Genomic DNA, 21711 nt, shown 5'->3' on the forward strand with positions numbered 1-21711 from the left:
TAGGGCATTTATTTAATTCTGTGTCTGATCTTGCCACTCGTGTGTGAAGGCACTGCAACACCAGCCACTGGAATGTCAAATCAGCTCACAAAAAATTACTTGACCAAAAATGTCTGATGTTCCAGATATTTTCTGATGGATTAAACGCACCGGCGTAGGAATGTGACGATTAGCTCTGATCTAGGAGCCACATATTTGGATTCTGGTGTTATGATTTGTTAATAAATTGGGGAATTGGGGGCAGAGTGTGGATCTAATTCTAATCCCGACTGGTTATTGCATCTGCATTGTCTAATAGGTGGGCACGGCAACAATTCATACGCAGGGAAACCTTAACTATCTTTTTTTCCTAGTCTTCCTCAGGCCATGGGGCTATTGAGATCCAATATAGTCGTCAAGTTAACGCTTTGACTGAGATCCTTTAATTTAGCTGAGACCTGGTGTGGAGACTGGGTGGCTTACACCCAGCTGCCAGTAATAGTATCTCTCTTCCACCTTTATACAATAAAAGTTAATGTTGCTGGCAGTTGACTGTGTGTATTAGTCTCCTAGTTACCAGTATACCTGTAATCTATTCAGCTCCTTTTATGTGGGTGTGTCGAGTAAATACTAGCAAAATACTTTTTGTAAAGTAACGTGTTTATGTCCACATCAATGTGTTGTAGGCTGAGATTAAATGTTCTTATTAACCAAGATTTTTTTTTTCATGAACATTTGTTAAGAAGGGCACAATGAAAAGAAGGAGCTGTTTGCTCTTTGTTACCCACCCACTGGTATAAGGGAGATAATTGTATGTTCCTGTGCAGACTGGCGTGATATCTAATCTCAGAGGATGTGGGGTGATCTTATTGGGGTGTACAAATTTATGAGAGGAATAGATCGGGTAAATGCAGTCTTTGCTTAGAGTAGAGGAATCGAGAACCAGAGGACATAGGTTTAAAGTGGGGGGGGGGGGGGGGGGAGGAGGAAATGTTTGATAGGAACCCGAGCGGTAACTTTTTTACATAAAGGGTGGGTATATGGAACAAACTGCCGGAGGAGGTCGTTGAGGCAGGTACTGTCATAACTTGTACGAGACATTTGTACATAAGTGACATAAGTACATGCATAGGTCAGGTTTAGAAGGTTATGGGTCAAGAGTGGGAAGGTGGGGCTAGTGTATGGAGCATGTTGGTCAGCATGGGCAAGTTGGACCGAAGGGCCTTTCACTCCCTCTGGTTCTATGACTCAGGCCCGAGGGCAGGTGTGTTTCTGAATCTACTGAGGAAAGGCACAAAATGCTGGAATAACTCAGTGGGTCAGGCAGCATCCCTGGAGAACATGGATTGGACTCAACACGTTTTGAATCTGCTCACTGGGAAGCAGGAGCAATGATTGGGGAACACAGATTTTCTTTTATGCTCTTGGTTTTATGGTGCTGAGGCTAACTGAAACGTGGTCAGCCTGAGACTTCCCAATCACTTGATCACAAGATTAACAATTTAACCGTGGGCCATCTGGACAGATTAAACAGCAATATTAGATGGTGCAACAGTAAAGCCAAAACCATATGGCAGAAAACAGATTGTGGATTGCCAAATACATTTAGAGCTTGGCTAATTACCTAATTTGTAGTTTCCCGCTGAAATACTATTTAATTGTTGTCCTTCTCCAAGTACACAATGCCTATAATATCCCATCCTTGCTGTTATGGGATGTACATGTACGGCCAACAGCTTCAAACACCGCACAAAGTTGATGGGCAGGCTGCCAAGCATGTATTCTCAATGTATTCTCAATGAGTGGGTGACTGTTAGTTGTAATTCAATCTTGTTTCAGGTTAACATCTAAATTCTCAAGCTGTCCCCAAGGGGGATTTTATTTAAAGAGAGGCTTTGATGTTTTTCATCTTGTACCGGTTAATATGAGGAAATGCATAACCATTTTGTGCTTTCAGCTCCCTTTGTGTTCATCCCAAGTTAAATAGTCTAGATACACTGTGTAGATTTCGATATATCCTGCTAAACATTCACAGATTGTATGCAGTGCAGGTTTTGCTTACTAATAAAACTATTGAGTACTCCCAGAATTGCCGTGTGGGTTTAATGTTCCGTTTAACCTGAAGAGTAATCTGGACGACATAATTCACCAGTGAAACACAGCCTTTGGAGTAGTGAAGTCCATGTCATAGAAACATAGGAACATAGAAAATAGGTGCAGGAGTAGGCCATTCGGCCCTTCGAGCCTGCACCGCCATTCAATATGATCATGGCTGATCATCCAATGTCCATGTCATATGGTCATAAATGATAGGAGCAGAATTAGGCCATTCGGCCCATCAAGTCTACTCCAACATTCAATCATGGCTGATCTATCTTTCCCTCCTAACCCCATTCTCCTGCCTTCCCCCATTAACCCTGACACCCATACTAATTTTAGTACGGGTACTCATGTCACCCATACTCATTTAGTTGTTCCCTGCTGCCGTCATGGTGGGGGACTTATAGAGAATGTGTGAGTTGTGTGATATTTGTTGGTAACGCTGGGTGTGTGGTTGTAACGTGTAGCAATCTTCTGGTGAGTGCAGGATCTCACTGATTGTTTCATTGTTTGATGGGAATGGGGTTAGAATATAAAACAGTAAAGCATAGGAACAGGACATTCAGACCACAATGCCTATGCCAACCATAATGTCACTTTAAACTCAACCTATCTACCAGCACATGATCTGTATTCTCCTCACCCTGCTAGTCTGCTAGTCCATGTGCTGTTTAAATGCCTCTTAAATGGCACTATTGTATCTGCTAATATCACCTCCCGTGGCGGTGCATTCCAGGCACTCACCACTGTGTAAAAGGCTTGCCTTGCAAATCACTTTTAAAACTTTCCCTGTGCATCTTAAATCTATAATCTCTAGTCTTTGACATTTTCACCCAAGGAAAAGAACTCTATTTATCCTATGCCTCTCATAATTTTATAAAATTCTGTCAGATCGCCCCTGTCTTTGACATTCCAGAGAAAACAATCCTAGTTTGTCCAACCCATCATAGAGCTAACAATCTAATTTAAGAAACATCCCGGTGAATCTCTTTTGCCCCATCTCCAAAGCCTCTACATTTTTTCTCTAATGTGGTGACTAGAACTGCCACCACACAAAATGTGTCCTAACCAAAGTTTTATACTGTCGTAACATGATTTCGCAACTTACATACTTGTTTTTATCAATCTGGACATTGAGGATGTCGCTGACCCTATCTATTTATGTTGCCCCTTTCAGGGAGCTTTGGAATTTCTCCCCATGATCCTTCTGTACATAAGTGCTCTTCAGAGTCCTGCCATTTACTTTATACTTTCCTTACATTTGACCTCCAAAAGCACATCACCTCACACATGTCTTGATTAAACTCTATCTGCCATTTCTCTGCCCATATTTCCAACTGATCTATATTCTGCTGTATCCTTTGACAACCTTCCTCACTATCCATTACTCAGCCAATTTTGAGTCATCTGAAAACTTGTGCATCAGCCCACCAACATTTTTGTCCATATCATTTATATATACCACAAGCAGCAGAGGTCCTAGCACTGACCTCCAATCTGAATAATGCCCCTCCACCAAAGCCCTCTGCCTTGTATGGCAAAGCCTATTTTGAAGCCAATCTATGAAGTCCCTATGGATCCTATGTCTCAATCTTCAGGATCGGCCAACCGTAATAAACTGGTTGAATGCCATTTCAAAATCCAAACAGAAAACATCTGCTGTCCGTCCCTCATCAGTCATCTTTATCACCTCCCCAGAAAATTCAATCAAGTTTATATGGCATGACCTCTCCTGCACAGAGCCATGCAGTTTATCCCTAGCAAATCTCTGCTTACCTAGATGTGTGTAAATCCTACCTCGACAACCTGGGATAGATTCTGTCAGGCCCTGAGAAGTTATCTACTATAATGTTTTTCAAATGACCCAGCACCACTTCCTCCTTGATATCAACATGCCCCAGAACATAAATGTAATCCTCCCTGATCCCACTATAACTCCTGTCGTACTCTTTGGTGAATACAATACAAAGTGCTCATTTAGTAACTCGACCACTGCTGGCCGCAGGCACAAATTCTCTCCAAACATAAATTTGTCCGTGAGTGGTCCTGCCTTCTCACTAGTTACCCTCTTCTTTTAATCTACATATAAAATGTGTTTTCCTTAATCCTCTTCACTAAGGACCTAATGGCCACTTTTAGCCTTCCTGATTACTTGCCTGAGTTCTTTCTTGTTTCGTTTATATTCCTCAAGTACCCTGTCCTATTTCAGTTCCCTAAAGCTTCTATATGCCTCCTTCAGCAAAAAAAACAAAGCACTGCAGGAACTCAGCAGGTCAGACAGCATCTGTGGAGTGGAATGGATGACCTTTCGGGTCTAGACCCTTCCTTAGACTGAATCGGCGATTTCAGCATTTGCCATTCCTTGTGTCTCCGTATGCTTCATTTACCTTTTTGACTAAATTTGAAACATCTCTCGCCATCCAAGGTATCCAGACTTTTTCCTCAATGAATCAAAGAACATGCTCCTGAATTCTGGTCAACTGGCCTTTAAACGATTCCCACATGTCAGTTGTGGACTTGCCCCATGACACCTGCTCCCAATCTACTCTCCCAGTTCCTGCTTAATACTGTTGTAATGTGCTGAGCAAACCCCCCTTCCACGCCCCCCCCCCCCCCTGCCACGGCCCCCCGACTCCCAGTTTAGCACTTTCACCCGAGCTCCAGCTGTGGGGGAGGGGGTGGAAGGACATCATCTTTAATGTCTGATCATTTGAACGGATGTATGACAATCCATCTGCCATGTCATGTACTCTCAACAGCGGATTATGAAAAAAATGAGTCGTTTTCTTTTCCTTCCTCCATATTTCAATCCACACTTGTAGGATAGGGTTTGGGGGATTCTCTCTGGTATTTGATTTTTCAATGTTGTTGTATTTGATGATGCCTTGTTTTCTCTTGTAATTGTTTTCAAACGGGATTGTGGGAACTATGTTTAGTTAATTCTAACCATACTTTTCCAAATTGGGAATAGTTCTGGAGATAAGCCAGACATGCTGGAAGAGGTCACTCTATCTTCACTGATTTTATCTGGTCTTAGAAGCGAGCTTAAAATAGCTCTTTCTGTTAGTCAAGGTCCAGATAATCTCCGATTTGCTTATGCTCGAGTTGTATTCCACTGGAATGCCTCACTGCCTTCAGCACTGAAATTCTGCTTTTTTTTTAATGTTCGATTTGTTAAAAGATTTTAGCTGATACTAATTATTAACATTGAAGAGTATCAGAAGAGCTTTTTGACAACTATAACCTGCAATGTGTTTCTTTTTGTTGAAGGTTATGATGCAGTGATTGTTTTAAACCAAATAAGGATCCCAGCACCACTATTAGATTGATTGAACAAAGGTGGAGTTCAGGGGCCACATGGCGGAGAGGCTGGAGGGTGGAGGGGGGTGATAATGGAACATTGACTTAAGGGATCATCGACATAGTCACAACGGAAAATAGAGAGAGGTTGGACAGAATGCTGCTTCTGAATTGCAGAATTAGAATTCACTCTCTTTGCCTCTAGTGGCTACTAGGATAGTGTGTGGCGTAAAGTGCATAGGTACAGCTTTACCAGAGATACAGGTTGGGTTTGCTAAGTTGCATTTTTGCTGCTCGTTGACAGACCTGACATCTGTGCTTACTGTGGTTAAGAAGGCCTCTTGTTATCCTCTCCTACCAACCACTTCCTCTTCTCCACCCTCCTCCCTCCCCAAACAGACAGCAGTGCTCAGCAAATGTGTGCAGGGTTTCACACAGCTCGGCTCAGCTCATCAAGGGCAGCTTATTTGATGCAGTCAGGCTTCATTCCTCTTGCCTTGCACAGTTTTCGTACCACAGCAGAAGTCGAGAGCATAGCATCAGGTTGCAAGCTCCCGGTTGTTCACTATGGCAACTGTTGTGGCATTATGGACATAACCTAGAGCTGGTACAGTTCCAATCAAGGCTCCAGGGAAACAATTGATCCTTAATTTTTGTTGGAAAGAACTGCAAATGCTGGTTTAAATTGAAGGTAGACACAAAATGCTGGAGTAACTCAAACCAAAATGCTGGGACAAGCCTCAAACCAAAACGTCACCCATTCCTTCTCTCCAGCGATGCTGCCTGACCCGAATCCTTCATTTTTACTCATTCTCTCTTGGAAATGGGTATGGATCTTTGATCGTTGACTAAAATGTTGCTAAAGTTGGCAATTTTCCCCAAGTTGGCTCATTTGCTGAGATATCTAATGATCCAACCTTAGGAGGTTCAGATCAGAGGCTGATGCTGCAATTACTATAGGTATCGGTATAGGTTTATTATTGTCACAATGTACTGAGATACAGTAAGAATCTTTGTTTTGCCTGCCAACCAGGCCAATCGCAACATATATGAATACATCAGGTCGTGCAAAGAAAAAAATCAATTGTGCAAAATATTGTGTTACAGCTGCAGAGAGAGTGCAGAAAAGCTAATGATGTGAAGGTGAAACGAGGCAAGTCAGGAATTCATCCATGGCATGTGAGAGGTCCGCTCAGTAGTGTGGGAGGAGGCTATTCCTGAATCTGGTGGTACCTGCTTTCAAGCTTCGGTATCTTTTGCCAAATGGAAGAGGGGAGAAAAGAGTGAATGGGGTTTGATTATGCTGGCTGTTTGCGGGAGGCAGCGTGAAGTATGCGGGTACTTGATTGGGGGTGGGGTCGTGAGGCTGGTTTGCGTGGTGGACTGGCAGTGAACTGGTACACATGTATGCAGCATCCAGTACCAACTCTCTCCATCTCTCACTCTTCTTGCCTTATCTTGACTCACCTCTCTGCAACCCCTCTCTTGAAATGTCGCAAATTGCTCTGTGCCTGGTGCCCCTGACAATCCCATCTCTTTCCCCTGTCGACCAGAAGATTCAAAATATTAACTCTCTCTTCACTCAGATGCAGCCTGATTTGCTGAATATTTTCAGCATCTTCTACTTTTTTAGATTTGTAGCACCTGCATTTTTTTTAAATGATTTTCACACATCTGAATCCTCAGTGGTCACAGAATGGATTTCTGTAATTAACCTTGAGATGGGGGGAGGGGGATATCAAGGAACTAATTTTGATTGTTACTTTGCTACTTGAGAGTCGGAAGCAGTGAGCATGTGTGCCCAAATTCCAGAACAGGAGTGCCATGCAATAGACCATAGCAGACCTTCAACACGGAACTGCAGATGCTGGAATCTTAAGCAAAAATCAAAGTACTGGAGGAACTCGGCTTTATCTGTGGAGGGAATGGACAGACACTGTTTTGGGTCGGGGCCCTTCTTCAGAAGCTCAGCAGTGAATTTCTGATGTAGTAACCTATTATCAAGGTGCCCTGTTTTAGAAACGGAACTGCAGATGCTGGTTTACAAAAAAAGACCCAAAGTGCTGCAGTTACTCAGCGTGTCAGACGGCATCTCTGGAGAACATGTTCTCATGTTCTGCATGTTTTCATGGATATGTGATTGGCACTCTGAGGAAGAGTGCTGACCTGAAACACTGCCTATCCATGTTCTCCAGAGATGTTGCCTAACCTGCTGAGGTCCACCAGTAGTTTGTGTCTTTCTTTGCCCTATTTTAGAACAAGGGCTCTTTTAAAGGGTGGCTTTGATTTTTTGAGTTTCTATAGCACAATTACAACATATTTCTTTAACCCAATTGTCTGTATAAGAAAAGATAATGTTTTAATTGTTTCAGAGAATCTAAAGCACTTGGTAGGGAGATAACTTACCAAGGAGCCTGCCTTTAATTTTGGGCTCAGCACCAGCCAATGAACACAGATTCTTCACCTGACCAGCCATACATCACAGACATTGTGCTGCATAACCATGCCAGCCCTTCACCACTCCCAGTGAATTACTGAAAAACAACCAAATAAATCTTATCTTCCACTATTACAACTGACAAATATAAAATCTCTCAATCTTTTGGCCTGTGTTAGTGGATAAACAATGTGAAGTAGATGCTCACTGAGTTCTTAACTGCCAATGAAGTCCATTACAGAATGGACAGTCTTGTACATTTGAGGTCTGCAGAGCTCATAGTGTGTGCACTTCATTCAAAGGTTGCTGCAGTCCCAGCAGCCCTGATAGTTGTTAGTCACGTGACACAATTTATAAAAGGCACAACAGCCTTATTTTTAAAATACTCCCATCACTTCCCTTTGTTGCATAGGAAATAAAGCACTTTACCATATCTGCAAGTTTAATCAAGTCACTTGTTTTCACACTGCAATCATTGCAGAGTACTGGTGAGACCAGTGTTGGAATTGAAGGAACAACGCCTCATATTTCACTTGGGCAGCTTACATTGATTTCTCTAACTTCAAGTAACCCTTGATTTCCTTTCTCTCCGTCCCTCGCCCACCCTAGTTCTCTGTTTAGTTTCACTGTCGTGATTAATTTGACTGTTTGTATGCCTTGTTGTCATCTTCCCCCTCAACCATCATAGAAACATAGAAAATAGGTGCAGGAGTAGGCCATTCGGCCCTTTGAGCCTGCACCGCCATTCAATATGATCATGGCTGATCATCCAACTCAGTATCCTGTACCTGCCTTCTCTCCATACCCCCTGATCCCTTTAGCCACATGGGCCACATCTAACTCCCTCTTAAATATAGCCAATGAACTGGCCTCAACTACCTTCTGTGGCAGAGAATTCCACAGATTCATCACTCTCTGTGAAAAATGTTTTTCTCATCTCGGTCCTAAAAGACTTCCCCCTTATCCTTTAAACTGTGACCCCTTGTTCTGGACTTCCCCAACATCGGGAACAATCTTCCTGCATCTAGCCTGTCCAACCCTTAAGAATTTTGTAAGTTTCTATAAGATCCCCCCTCAATCTTCTAAATTCTAGCGAGTACAAGCCGAGTCTATCCAGTCTTTCTTCATATGAAAGTCCTGACATCCCAGGAATCAGTCTGGTGAACCTTCTCTGTACTCCCTCTATGGCAAGAATGTCTTTCCTCTGATTAGGAGACCAAAACTGTACGCAATACTCCAGGTGTGGCCTCACCAAGACCCTGTACAACTGCAGTAGAACCTCCCTGCTCCTATACTCAAATCCTTTTGCTATGAATGCTAACATACCATTCGCTTTCTTCACTGCCTGCTGCACCTGCGTGCCTACTTTCAATGACTGGTGTACCATGACACCCAGGTCTCGTTGCATCTCCCCTTTTCAATGAATCAATGAACCATTCGACATTTTCTTGATCATCGTCTCCCGGTCCTGCTGAGTTACTCCAGCATTTTGTGTCTGTCTTCGGGGAAATCCAGCATCTGCAGTTCCTTCCTACACAGTTAGAAATATCAGAAATGGAGTATTATCCATTTCTAGATATAATGGCATCTCACCTCTGAAAGATGTGGATGTCAGAAATATGTGGAAGAACACGTACTTCAGAAACACATTTGTCTTGTAATCTTCTTTATTATATGCCTAAAATCCTGTTCACTACCTGGTTAATGTGAATGTCAGTGAATTTTTGTCCAATTTTCTTAATTCCTGGACTCGGATGCTTGTACAATTTCATTATTTTCTCATTGCACCTCCTGCTATACAAGGTGAGCCTCTTCTGCTTGTGGCTTGTGTCATGATGCTTCTCTGGTTTTATCCTTATGCTCCGTTTCCCTTTACAATCTGGGCTAAGTGTTCTGTCCATTGAGCTTCCATCAGGAGTGCGTGCAGCTGGTCCACGTAGGTTTTGCGGTCGTGGCTGGGGACTCTGTCTGGACAAGGCGCTTTCACCCACAGGAGGCCAATCTGATGTCTGCAACAGTGACCATGAGTACCGGCACACCAGAGGCCATCGGGAAGATTGCATCCTTCTTCCTACTTTCTGTTCAAAGCAAGCATAGAACGCATTGACCTCGTCGGGGAGAGACCTGTTGTTGCCTGCAGTACTTCATTTCATATGGCAGTTATTGGCAGGGCCCTTACAGCATTAATGTAAAGGGCGATGTTGGGGCCCCAAGTCCTTGACTAAATGTCGTAACATGGGTATATAAAATGGTAGAGAATGTGTTTGAAGTAGTTGATAAATGGTAAAGAAGGTGATGGAGCTTGCCTTCATCAGTTGGGGCATTCAGAATAAGTCAGGAAATCACGTTGCAGCTTTTTAGTACTTTGGTTAGTTCACATTTGAGTATGCGTGCAGTTCTGGCTGCCCATTACAGGAAGGATGTAGAGGCTCCACAGAAGGTGCAGAAACAGTTTACCAGAATTGGCTAACAGGTGAGGTTGGACAAATTTGGATTTTTTTTTTCTCTGTAGCATTTGGGATAGTGACTGCGCCTTGTGGCAGCGGCTCCCTGCAGTCAGTCCATCTTTTTCTTTCTTTTTATCTTGTTGGGAGTATTTTTTGGTTTATTTTTAACTGTGTATATGTCAGGGGGTGGGTGGGGGGAAATTTTGAATCTCTTCCCTGAACGGGGACGCGACCTTTTCCCTGTCGTGTCCCCGTTGTCGCTGGGGCCTAACATCGTGGAGCTGGCGGCCTCCAGCCGGAATCGACCTGAGGGCTCCAGTCGTAGAGCCTGCGGACTCACCATCGCGGAGCTGGCTGACTTTGGAGCTGTGGTGGCGCTGCGGCTGTGTCCCGACTTCAGAGCTTCGGCCGTGGGCCCTGTGGACGGTAAAATCGGGAGCTTGCAGGTCCCTGGTGGGAAACCGATTTTTGGAGCTCCCGCAACGGCAACTTCGCCCGCCCGAATCGAGGGGTTTGAATCGGCCCGGAGCAGGGCCTTACATCACCCGGCGCGGCTTAAACGGTCGCGGGAATTACCATCGCCCGCCGGGGGCTTTAACATCGGGAGCCCCGGTCGCCTCGACGTTGCAGTTTGGCTGCCTGACTGCGGGAGAAGAACAAAGGACAGGGAAGAGATAAGACTTTTGTCTTCCATCACGGTGAGGAGGTTAGGAGATTCACTGTGATGGATGTTTACGTAGAATTGCGTTAATTGTGTGTTTTGGTCTTTTTTTTTGCTGTTATGACTGCAGGAATGAAATTTTGTTCAAAACTTGCATGTTTGAATGACATTAAAGGGCAATTGAATTGAATTGAATTGAGATGGGAGATCTGATAGAAATATGTAAAATTATGAGAAGCGTAGATAATTAGGACCTTTTTCATCTGTACTGAATTGTCAAAGACTGGAAAGCATTGTTTTATGGTGAGAGGGAGAAAGTTTAAAGGAGATGTGCAAGGCAAGTTTTCTACACCGTGTAGTGGGTGTCTGGCACGCACTGCCGGGGTGGTGGTGGAAGCAGATACCATAGCGGTATTTAAGAGGCTTTTAGATAGGCACATGGATATGCAGGGAATATAGGGATATGGATCACTTGCCAAAATCATACTTAAACTTAAACATGCAGACAGATGAAATTAGTTAATTTGGCATCATGTTTGGCACAGACATTGTGGCTGAAGGACCTGATCCTGAGCTGAACTGTCCCAAGTTCTTCCTCATCTTCCTGGGAGTGCTTTCATGTTTTAGATAAATGGGGGGAATCTGAAATGTTGTCCTATGTTAAAAAGCTATTTTAAATACAGCTGCTTGCTGGTGAACATTTGATAGGGGTGGAGACCTCAGTTGAGCTGGTGTCCCTCAGCCGATGTAAACAGCCTATGCAAAATAGTCTGTTTATTTGCCAAATGGAATTTTGATGTCTTTTAAAATAACACAGTGATTTATTTTATAGTAGCCACTTAAGAATGCTGTTACTCAAACATGTTGTAATTGCAATCCCATAGTAATTTTGTTTTGTTTCATTGCCTGAAAATTGCCAGAAAATAACTCGCTGATCATTTTAGAAACCAACTGTATTGTCTATAGTTAGAAAGGTACTTGGGCTAAAATTGAAACTTCCTTGAACAAAAGCAGCTGAAGAGGAAGAGTTTCAATTTCCGAGAGTGAGGCGAGGGCATTTGAATTTAGCACGACCAAATCTGGACTTCCATGCATTGATATATAACTGCACAAATAGCAGCGTATTCTGCCAGAATCATCATGTCTGGCACATTTCAGTAGAAACTGCATGCCAGTGAACAAAATATTCCAAAGCCCACAACAGCCTCTAGACAGCTGGCTTTGTTTCCCTGAGCCAGAGGACCAGGATCAGCCTTGCACTGCAAAAATGCAGGAACCTCCTTCACATCCTTTGTCCATCAGCATTGAAACTGTGAGATGTTCCCACACTTGGCCTTGCAATGACTCCAGGTTTCAACACTCTTCTCCGCTCTCCCTGTTGGTAATTTAATTGGAGTGTGCTGATAAATGGTTTCTCAGCAGCAGGGAAACAACAGCCCAAAACAATTAAATGATTGGTGGACGTTTTATATATATCACAAGGATACAAGGCCTGCTGTTTATTGAGGGATGTGAAGAAGCTGGTTGTATAATTTATTGGAAATGCCACTCGCACCATGTCGGTATCCTTGCTAACAAAAGCCGCGACGTAACGTTCTCACTTTTTATCCTCCTTGAAAGTCGCACATCAGCCTGTGCCTGGTGTTTTATTTGCATTTGTTTTATTTGCAGTAAAGTACATTTAAACACACTTTTGACGACGGCTGGTTGAAAGGACGATTACTGCCACCTAAGAATTGTGAGGGGGGAGGAAGAACCAAGCAAAATATGATTTTTGTGCAATTCCATAGTGGTACTCGGGTGGGTCTCTGATCATGAATGTATTTTAGGCCCAGCAAAGGGTTGGGGCTTGGAGATGGATGGGTGTGAAAGGCTCTGTTATCTTTTGCAATCATCCGCAGACTCGGATCTCCTTTGATTTCTCACTGCAAAAACAATTGGGTGATTTTTCTCACTGATTATATTAAAAAATGTCCTTTTCCTCTCTCAAACTATACTGGCATTATTTAATGAACATCATGAGTTGTTAGTCATTTTCTTTCTTTCTGTTTGTTAAATGAGTCCAATGTAAATATATGAAAGCCTCTGAGATGCACCAGACTATTCCGTTTCCCCTGTCAGTGTCTGTTCCATGCACTGGACCTTAGCTATGAGGGCTGATGACTGGTCACATCACAGCTCCCCTTCTCTTCAATCACTTACCAGAAGGTATTTTTTCAATGCTATCCATTTCTGTTATTTTTTGTGGAAAAAAGTCTCCCTGCCCCCTCCAAGTGATGTCTAGACTGCTGCAGTGTAAAGCTGTACCACATGGGTCAGGGAAGTCACTGAAGTAATGGCTTGTGTTGACACGGTGCCTTTCATTGAACTCTGGGCCAATACACATCACAACCAATTAAGTCATTTGAACCAGTAGAGTTACTGGATCAATTCTTTATTTTTCTTCAATTAGCTAATGAGTTGTGAAATATTTGCCATTAACTTCATCCACAATGTGAGGGGTAACGCCTGTGGAAGTGTACGCAAGTCTACATGAATCTCCGCATCTCTGGAATTATTCCACGTATCCTAAACTACTGAGACTTTCAATAAGGATCCATAAACAGGATCCAGTCTGAAGAAGGGTTCCGATCTGAAACATCACCTATCCATGTTCTCCAGAGAAGCTGCCTGACCTGCTGAGTTACTCCAGCAATTTGTGTCTGTCTTTGGTGCAAACCAAATCTGAAGTTCCTTGTTATTACATTTTCCATAAACTGGAGTTCTTATTGGGAGATGATAGCGGGATAAAAACACACAGTGGGGTGTCTACAAAGCTTGTCCACGCTGTCCACAATAAACTCTCTTGACTTGACTTCACTTGATTGTTAAGGCCCTGTCCCACGATGCGAGTTTACCCAAGAGCTCTCCCGAGTTTAAAAATAAATCAAACTTGTGGTAAGTACGTAGAATGTACGTAGCTCGTGGATGTCTCGTAGCGGCTCGTAATGCTAACGGCAGGTACTCGGGAAATGCGGAAACTCGTGACGTTTTTTCAACAGTGTGAAAAATTTCTAAGAGTAAAAAAATACTTGTGATGAAGTACCAAGAGTTTGATTTATTTATTTTTTACTCTGGAGAGCTCTTGGGTAAACTCGCATCGTGGGACAGGGGCTTTAATAATAATAAATAATACATTTTATTTATGGGCGCCTTTCAAGAGTCTCAAGGACACCTTACAAAAATTGAGCATGTATAGGAAAAACATGTAAGGGGAATGAAATAAATAGTAGAGACATGACTAGTACACAAAGTAAAGACAGAATTCAGTACAAAACACAGCATGAGGCAATTAATGCACAGATGAAAAGGGACGGGGACGTGGGGCTAAGGATAGGCAGAGGTGAAGAGATGGGTCTTGAGGCGGGACTGGAAGATGGGGAGGGACACGGAATTGCGGATCAGTTGGGGGAGGGAATTCCAGAGCCTGGGAGCTGCCCTGGAGAAGGCTCTGTCCCCAAAACTGCGGAGGTTGGACTTGTGGATGGAGAGGAGACCGGCTGATGTGGATCTGAGGGACCGTGAGGGTTGGTAGGGGGAGAGGAGGTCAATGAGATATGTGGGGGCCAGATGGTGGAGGGCTTTGTAGGTGAGGACCAGGATTTTGTAGGTGATCCGGTGGGAGATGGGAAGCCAGTGAAGTTTTTTGAGGACTGGAGTGATGTGATGCCAGGATTTGGTGTGGGTGATGAGTCGGGCGGCTGCGTTCTGGACCAGTTGGAGTCGGTTGATGTTGGTGGAGCTGATGCCAAGGAGAAGTGAGTTGCAATAGTCCAGTCGGGAGGAGATGAAGGCATGGATGAGTCTTTCAGCAGCAGGCGGAGTGAGAGAGGGTCTGAGTTTGGCGATGTTGCGGAGATGAAAGAAGGAGGTTTTAATGACATGGCGGATGTGAGGCTCAAGGGAGAGGGTGGAATCAAAGATCACGCCAAGGTTGCGGGCCTGGGGAGATGGGGAGACAGTGGTGCCGTCGATGGTGAGAGTGGGGTTATTGATTTTGCTGAGTGTGGCTTTGGAGCCTATGAGGAGGAATTCTGTCTTTAAGGTAGTTATCAGTTTAAACATGATCGCATGCAGTTAACACAAGATTTCCCTGCTCTGATTTAGTTTCCCATTCCCTACCCCACCTTCAAAGGGAATCCGTCTGGCTTGAAGAGCAAAGCATCACCCCATTGTGTGATGATGATTATTACTCCACAGTACCACCTATGGGCGGGGATTGAATGTTACACCCATAGATTTCCACCTCTGAAGATATATTCTGATTTATCTCCATTTGAATCAGATAAAAGGAAAATGTCCAACACGATACCTTTTTTTTAAGGGCTCAAATAATTTTAAAATTTTAATAATGTTTTAAATTCTCCTCCTTGTGGTATAGTGTATGATGTGGAAATGTGGGGTGAATCACTTAAAACGTAGTGCAGAAATAGAGCAGCTCACTTAGTTTAATCTACAAGCATTCAATTTCTTCAATTATCCCCTCTACAGCACTGTACCGGTTACTAAAATAAATGTATCTGTCAGTGCTGCTTATTTACTCTTCGAATAAAAGGGTTAGTGTGCAATTGATACATTGTACAAAATCCCAGTAGAGTGGGTGTCTGACCAGCGATCCTTCACTGTATGTAGAGGTGTGACAAGACTCACTGGCCAGGAAGGTTGGTTATAAGTTTAGTCTTCATTCGTTGACCAGTTCACTAATTTCAATAGTGTGCTCAAACTGAAGCTCCTTATTCGTGGATTAAGGTTATTGAGAGGAATGGGAAATAAGAAAAGGTCAGTGTTCAATAATTCAAATAATTCAATAAATAAACCACGGCCAAGAGTGAACAGTAGAAATCTGGGAGCAGAAGCTAGAAGTGGCCATGGTGAGAGAAGTCGGAAATGAACCTTTGCTGTTTGGGATATACTCTATTTCTGCCTTATATTTATGATCATTGTGGGCTTTTTGAGAACCAGTTGAAATTTCAATTACTGTTTGTAGCAAATATTAGTTTAGTTTTGTTTATTGTACAAAGTACAATGAAAAGCTTTTGCGTGCTATGCAGTCAAAGACAACTATACATAATTACAATCAAGACGTGTACAGATAAAGTATAAAGGATACAACATTTAGGGCAATGTAAAGTCTGATTAAAGATAAGTCAGGTATCCAGTATGGTAGGACCGCACACTAGCGCTTGAGGTAATGGTCCAGTTTCCTGAGAGCAGCTGGTGAGAAACTGACCCTGAATCTGGAGGTGTGCATTTTCAAACTTGTGTACTTCTTGCCTGATGGGCGAGGGGAAAAGAAGGAGTGTCCTGGGTGAGACTGATCCTTGATTATGTTGGTGGCCTTGCTGAGGCAGCATGCAGTGTAGATGCAGTCAATAGAAGGGACGTTGGTTTGCGTGACGGTCTGAGTTACATCCACAACTCTGCAATTTATGCGGTCTTGGATGGAGCTGTTCCCCAAAGCCGATAAAACTCTGTCTGTGGCATATCTGTCGAAATTGCCGAGGGTTGTTGGGGACATGGCAGACTTCCTAAGCCTTCTACGGAGGTAGAGGCGTTGGTGTGGTTTCTTGGCCATAGCTTCAATGTGACTGATCCAGGACGAATTGCTGGTGATGTTTATTTCTAGGAACTTGAAGCTTTCGATCATCTTTACTTCAGTGCCTTCAATATATAATGTGGTCTAGATGTGGTTCTTAATAATGTTGTTCTGATGTATTGCATCAGTGTTTCAAATGCATGTGTTGTTGTACATTGCTCTGCAAACATCCTGATTTTTTTTTAATGTTATTGCAGAGAAGAAACCTGAGCAGTCCTGCTTGCCCAGATACAGAGGAAAGGAAAGCCCTGGCGGGCCAGTCGCTCGTCTCCATCTTGGACACTGCAGACTTCAGGGCAGATTTGTTGCACAACTGCCCAACAAGAAGCTGCTGGATCGAAACGCTGAGTGAAAGTGAGGAAGAGGAGGATGCTAAGAATTGTGGTAGTACAGTGGCCTTTCCGTTCCATCGCTCCTGCGAGGATTTAGATTTGGATATGATTGAAGAAAACTGAAAAGGAATATCAGGATCTTTTAACCCCATGAATTACGCCTTAAAATGCAAACCCATGAGTACAAAATACAAAGTTTCACAGATTGTTCTTCCCCACCAGCTCCCATCGTTACACTACTAGATTGGACAGTTTCATTGGGGGTTGTCCTGTGGGCTGGGACCTGTGAACCTGCCTTACCCAGGACAGCAAGGGTTAGGTCCAGGTGGAAAAGTTGTGCCATTCCTCTTGCCACCTGGGTCTCCTCAGATGATGAACTGTGTCGACGTCACTACACTCCACATGCACAAGCCCTCAAACCTCCAGTGCATCTGCAATAAACTCTGTGTGATGTATTCCGGAGACAGTTCTGTGATAACCAAATGGTGCCTTCAGAAGCAAACGAGTCAGAGGAGGAATAGATGAGCAGAAGCAAAATTCACAAATATTTGAAAGGGCCCTGAAATTGACTCCTATTTTCAGCTTCGCATTATTTCAATAAAGCTATGATTAATGGCTTAGTTAGATTCTCTCTCTTTTCCCTTTGTCTCATTTTACACTCCCACCCCGTGGCTTAGAGATCAAGCAAAATGTAATGGGGTGCACAGTGTTCAAAAGGATGTCTATTTCTGGGCTTTGTGAAAGGCTGTGTGATCGCTATTCAGGAGGGAAGCTGCACTGGTGGGAGTTGTACTTTTCTTCAGTGTTCTCTGCTGAGGTGAAATACAAGCTCATGATCACTATGAATTGAGGCCTAGATTTTATAATTGGGCAAAGGATTAGACCAGTTGCCGATGATGTAGAGAGAAGGCGAAGCAGGTCAGCCTCGTGAGTGATTTAGCTCACTGATGGCTTTCAGGGTGAGGAGTGACTGTAAGGTGTCTTTTTTTTTTTGTTACTTTGTAGAATCTACTTGAAGATACTCTATATTTTGTTGTATTTTAGTCCTTGCACCAAATTTATGAATGACGATCAAAGATTCACTATTTCCTGCCGATTTTCTGTGTCCTCTGGGGGGAAAACTCCCAGCATTTCTAATGAATTTAATCAAAGATTGTGATAATATAACAACCACTGCTCTTTATTCATGACCTTCAATAAAAAAAAACCTGTTGAATAGTTTTGAGTGTCTGTTTCAAATTTGACTTGAACCTATTGTAGCGATGGCACAGTTGCTGCCTGATAGCCGGGTTCGATCCGGACTACGGGTGCTATCTGTACGGAGTTTGAACGTTCTTCACGTGACTGCGTGGGTTTTCCCCAGGTGCTCCGGGTTCCTCCCACAATCCAAAGACATGCAGATTTGTAGGTTAATTGGCATTGGTAAAAATTATAAATTGTCCCTCGTGTGGAGTGCGTACTGGTGTAATGGTGACGCTTGTCGGCGTGGACTCTGGGCCGAAGGGCCTGTTTCTGCACTGTATCTCTAAACTAAATTAAACTATTAAACAGCCGTGAAAAAACAGCAAAGACATTGGACCTTGATCATTCCTAAGTTTGAGTCATCCAGGTAGTGGTGTGAACTTGCTTCTGTGCCAGTAGTTGTGCAGACAGGGAGTGGCTGCAGCTTTACTGACCTGCCTCCGTCATTGATGCTGTTGGGTAAGGACCTGTTCAGCTTTGGAGATTGTATAACTTGCTGTCGCTCCTTGCTGAGTTGCATATAAATATTAGCCAGTGCTCATCCCCTCCCAGCCTTCAGGAGGAAAGGTGAGCAGGCGGAGAGGAGGTAAAACAAACACTAATCCACCTGCCATTTACCTCCCAGCTCACTCACCAGATGATCGGGCTGGATTGCACCTCATTTCACCTTCTGTAAAAGTTCCCCTGATGTTGTAATTGATGGTTTTATAGCTGCAAGTGTTAAGGGGGAGATTAAACCACAGAAATTAAACAGTAAATTATGTTTTCCCTGGTATTTGCTCAAATTGTGCTGAAGTTAGTAATTAAAATTCTGTAGTCTGCTGAGATTTTTATGGGAATTAATAAAAAAGATAGCAAGTTTTAATGAAGCTATGGTCAAATGTGCCTCGGTACACGTGACAATAAACTAAACTGAACTGTAACCTTGTGCCCAACAAAAACGTGTTTTAAGAAGTGTCTTTGAAAATAACTTTCCAACCGAAGCCAATTTCCAATAATTGGCTTGTTTACTAGAAATCTAGGCGAGTTCGAAAGTTGAATTTGGATGTCATGGTTCCATTTGTACTTGATATAGCCTACAAAGCTAAATAATGTAATTGTATTCACACAGCACCTCCCCTCTTCCATTTGTGTGTGTGTGTCTGTATGTGCCTTGTCATGGAAATGAAGGTTGACAAACCTTCAACCTAAACGTGGCTGAGCAATTTGACTCTTGCGGACATCTAAACTAGACTTTGTGTAAACCTTGTCCCCCATATATTTATTTCTGGAGTCGCTGGAAAATAGTATGGACCAAAGTTATACACAAAATACTGGAGAAACTCAGCGGATCAAGCACCATCTCTGGTGAAAAGGAATAGGTGATGTTTTGGGTTGAGACCCTTCTTCTCAATCTGAAACGTCACCTATTCCTCTTCTCCAGAGATACTGCTTGACCCGCTGAGTTACTCCAGCATTTTGTGTCTATCTTCGCTGTAAGCTGCATCCACAGTTCCTTCTTACACAATAGAATGGACCACCCTGAGTCTGTATTGATGTGGCAATGATGGCTTTTCCCCTTCCTTTCCTCGACTGCATTACTGGATATTGACTAATGTGTTTGTAACCCAATCCATCTCCCAATTTTGTTTCTATAACATAGAAAACCAAGACGGGATCTTTTTTTTCTTAATGGAAGCTTCCAACAAAAGATGCATTCTACCTCTTGTTCACTTTATCAACAGTTGAACATTAATCACAATGAATGCTACTTTCTGTTCAGAACTTTTTAGTCTCTCACGATAAAATGGTTCTGCTGTACTTCTGACTTTTCAAAGACAATAACAGTGGTGTTACTCAAGTTTTATTTATTTTAATTAACCACAGCAGTTGTTGTTTGTTACACTACATTCATTTGCAACCATGTATGGTCTTAGACCTTGTTACCGTTGTCCTAGTGTAGTAACGTTTTGTATTTATAAGAACTGAGACTAATCAGTTAAATACAAACTTTAGAAGCTTATGTCCCTGGGGATCAATGGAATATTGTCCTTTACCCATCTGTCTGATGATGGTCCCAACCCGAAACATCACCCAGACATGTTCTCCATAGATGTTGCCTGATCCGCTGAGTTATTCCAGCATTTTGTGTCTTTTTTCGTAAGTTCAAGGAGCAGAAATAGGCCATTCGACCCATCAAGTCTACTCCGCCAGTAAACCAGCACATGCAGGCCCTTGTTATTACCGTTCGACAATGGGGTGTTTGTGTACTAGCAATTACAGAGTATTTACAGCACAACGCAGTCTTGACTCGTTAATGGATGTGGTTATCACTGACAAGGACAGAGATTGCTGGACATTGGAAGGTGGGGATGAGCTGTGAGCCAGTGTAGTCGGCAATGGTAGACCCTCCTGCAATGCTGTTGAATCTAGTATTTTGCTGACAATAGATGACAGTGGAGATGTAAGAGACTGCAGATGCTGGAATCTTGAGCAAGTAAAGTGCTGGAGGTACTCAGCAGGTCAGGCAGTGCATGCGGAGAGAATGTTTAGTTTAGAGATACAGCGCGGAAACAGACTGTTCAGCCCACCAAGTCCGCACTGACCAGCGATCCCCACACACTAATACAAGCCTACACGCACTAGGGACAATTTATGCTTCTACCAAGTATACAAACCCAAGCCAATGAACCTACAAACCTGGACGTCTTTGGATTGTGGGAGGAAACTGGAGATCTCGGAGAGAACGTACAAACTCCATACAAACAGCACTCGAACCTGGGTCTCCGGCGTTGTAAGGTAGCAATTCTACTGCTGCGCCACCATGCATGGACAGATGACCTTTCTGGTTGAGACCCTTCTTTGGAATACATGTCAGTAGTCAGTAGTGGTGCAGTTTCCATTTTTATTGGCCTCTTTAAGCAGTTACATGGAGATTCTGTCTTCACCTTGGACGGCAGTCCTTGGTTTAGGCTCAGACCCAAAACCTGGGATTTCCAACAGTTCAACACCTCAGCACTTCACTGGTGTATCAACTAGATGTTTGTGATGATCTCTGTGGAGGGTCGTGAACCCATAACCTTCTAACTAAATACAAATGTGTTACCTATTGATGCAGCTAAATGTTAGCCAGGACATTTTTGCCAGGGCATTTTTTTTTTATAATCGTAGAGAAGAAGTCACCCGAAGAGAGGTAGAACGGTGATACCTCAGTACAGACATGTCAGCATAGTTAGTGTCCATGCAATGGGATTCAACCTAAAAACCTCCTGACCTAGTGTGCAAACAATTGTACCACACTGACACGACAATATCAGGGATTCTTATTCACGGAGTCACTGGTGATCTTAGTGAGAAGACAAAATAAAGGTATCAGCAAGAGTGAGAGAATAAATAATGTACTCATTCGAAGATAAGGTGGAGAAAACTAAAGCTAAATGTCATGAGTCAGTCCAAACAATAAACTTTTGTTCTGGGGAAGTCATCATTGTAAAAAAAACAAAATGGAAATGGGCAGCATAAAATAGATTTAAATATCTCTTTCCTGTGGTGTTGTTGCAGAGTATTATATAAGCACGCAGAACTCAAGGGAGAATGCT

At 43.1% G+C, this 21711-nt stretch overlaps 1 protein-coding gene across 2 annotated transcripts in view; it reads left to right on the forward strand.

Moving 5' to 3' along the window:
* fam53c (family with sequence similarity 53 member C) overlaps positions 1-18111 on the forward strand; it is a 124291-nt gene extending 106180 nt beyond the window's left edge. For both annotated transcript variants that reach the window (XM_033029917.1, XM_033029918.1), the window contains exon 5: positions 16757-18111. In XM_033029917.1, the coding sequence (XP_032885808.1) occupies positions 16757-17014 (258 nt within the window). In that variant the 3' untranslated portion in view covers positions 17015-18111. The remainder of the gene's footprint in view (positions 1-16756) is intronic.
* The last annotated feature ends 3600 nt before the right edge of the window (positions 18112-21711 follow it).

This window comes from Amblyraja radiata, chromosome 11 (assembly GCF_010909765.2).
Source record: "Amblyraja radiata isolate CabotCenter1 chromosome 11, sAmbRad1.1.pri, whole genome shotgun sequence".
NCBI classification, from domain to species: domain Eukaryota; kingdom Metazoa; phylum Chordata; class Chondrichthyes; order Rajiformes; family Rajidae; genus Amblyraja; species Amblyraja radiata.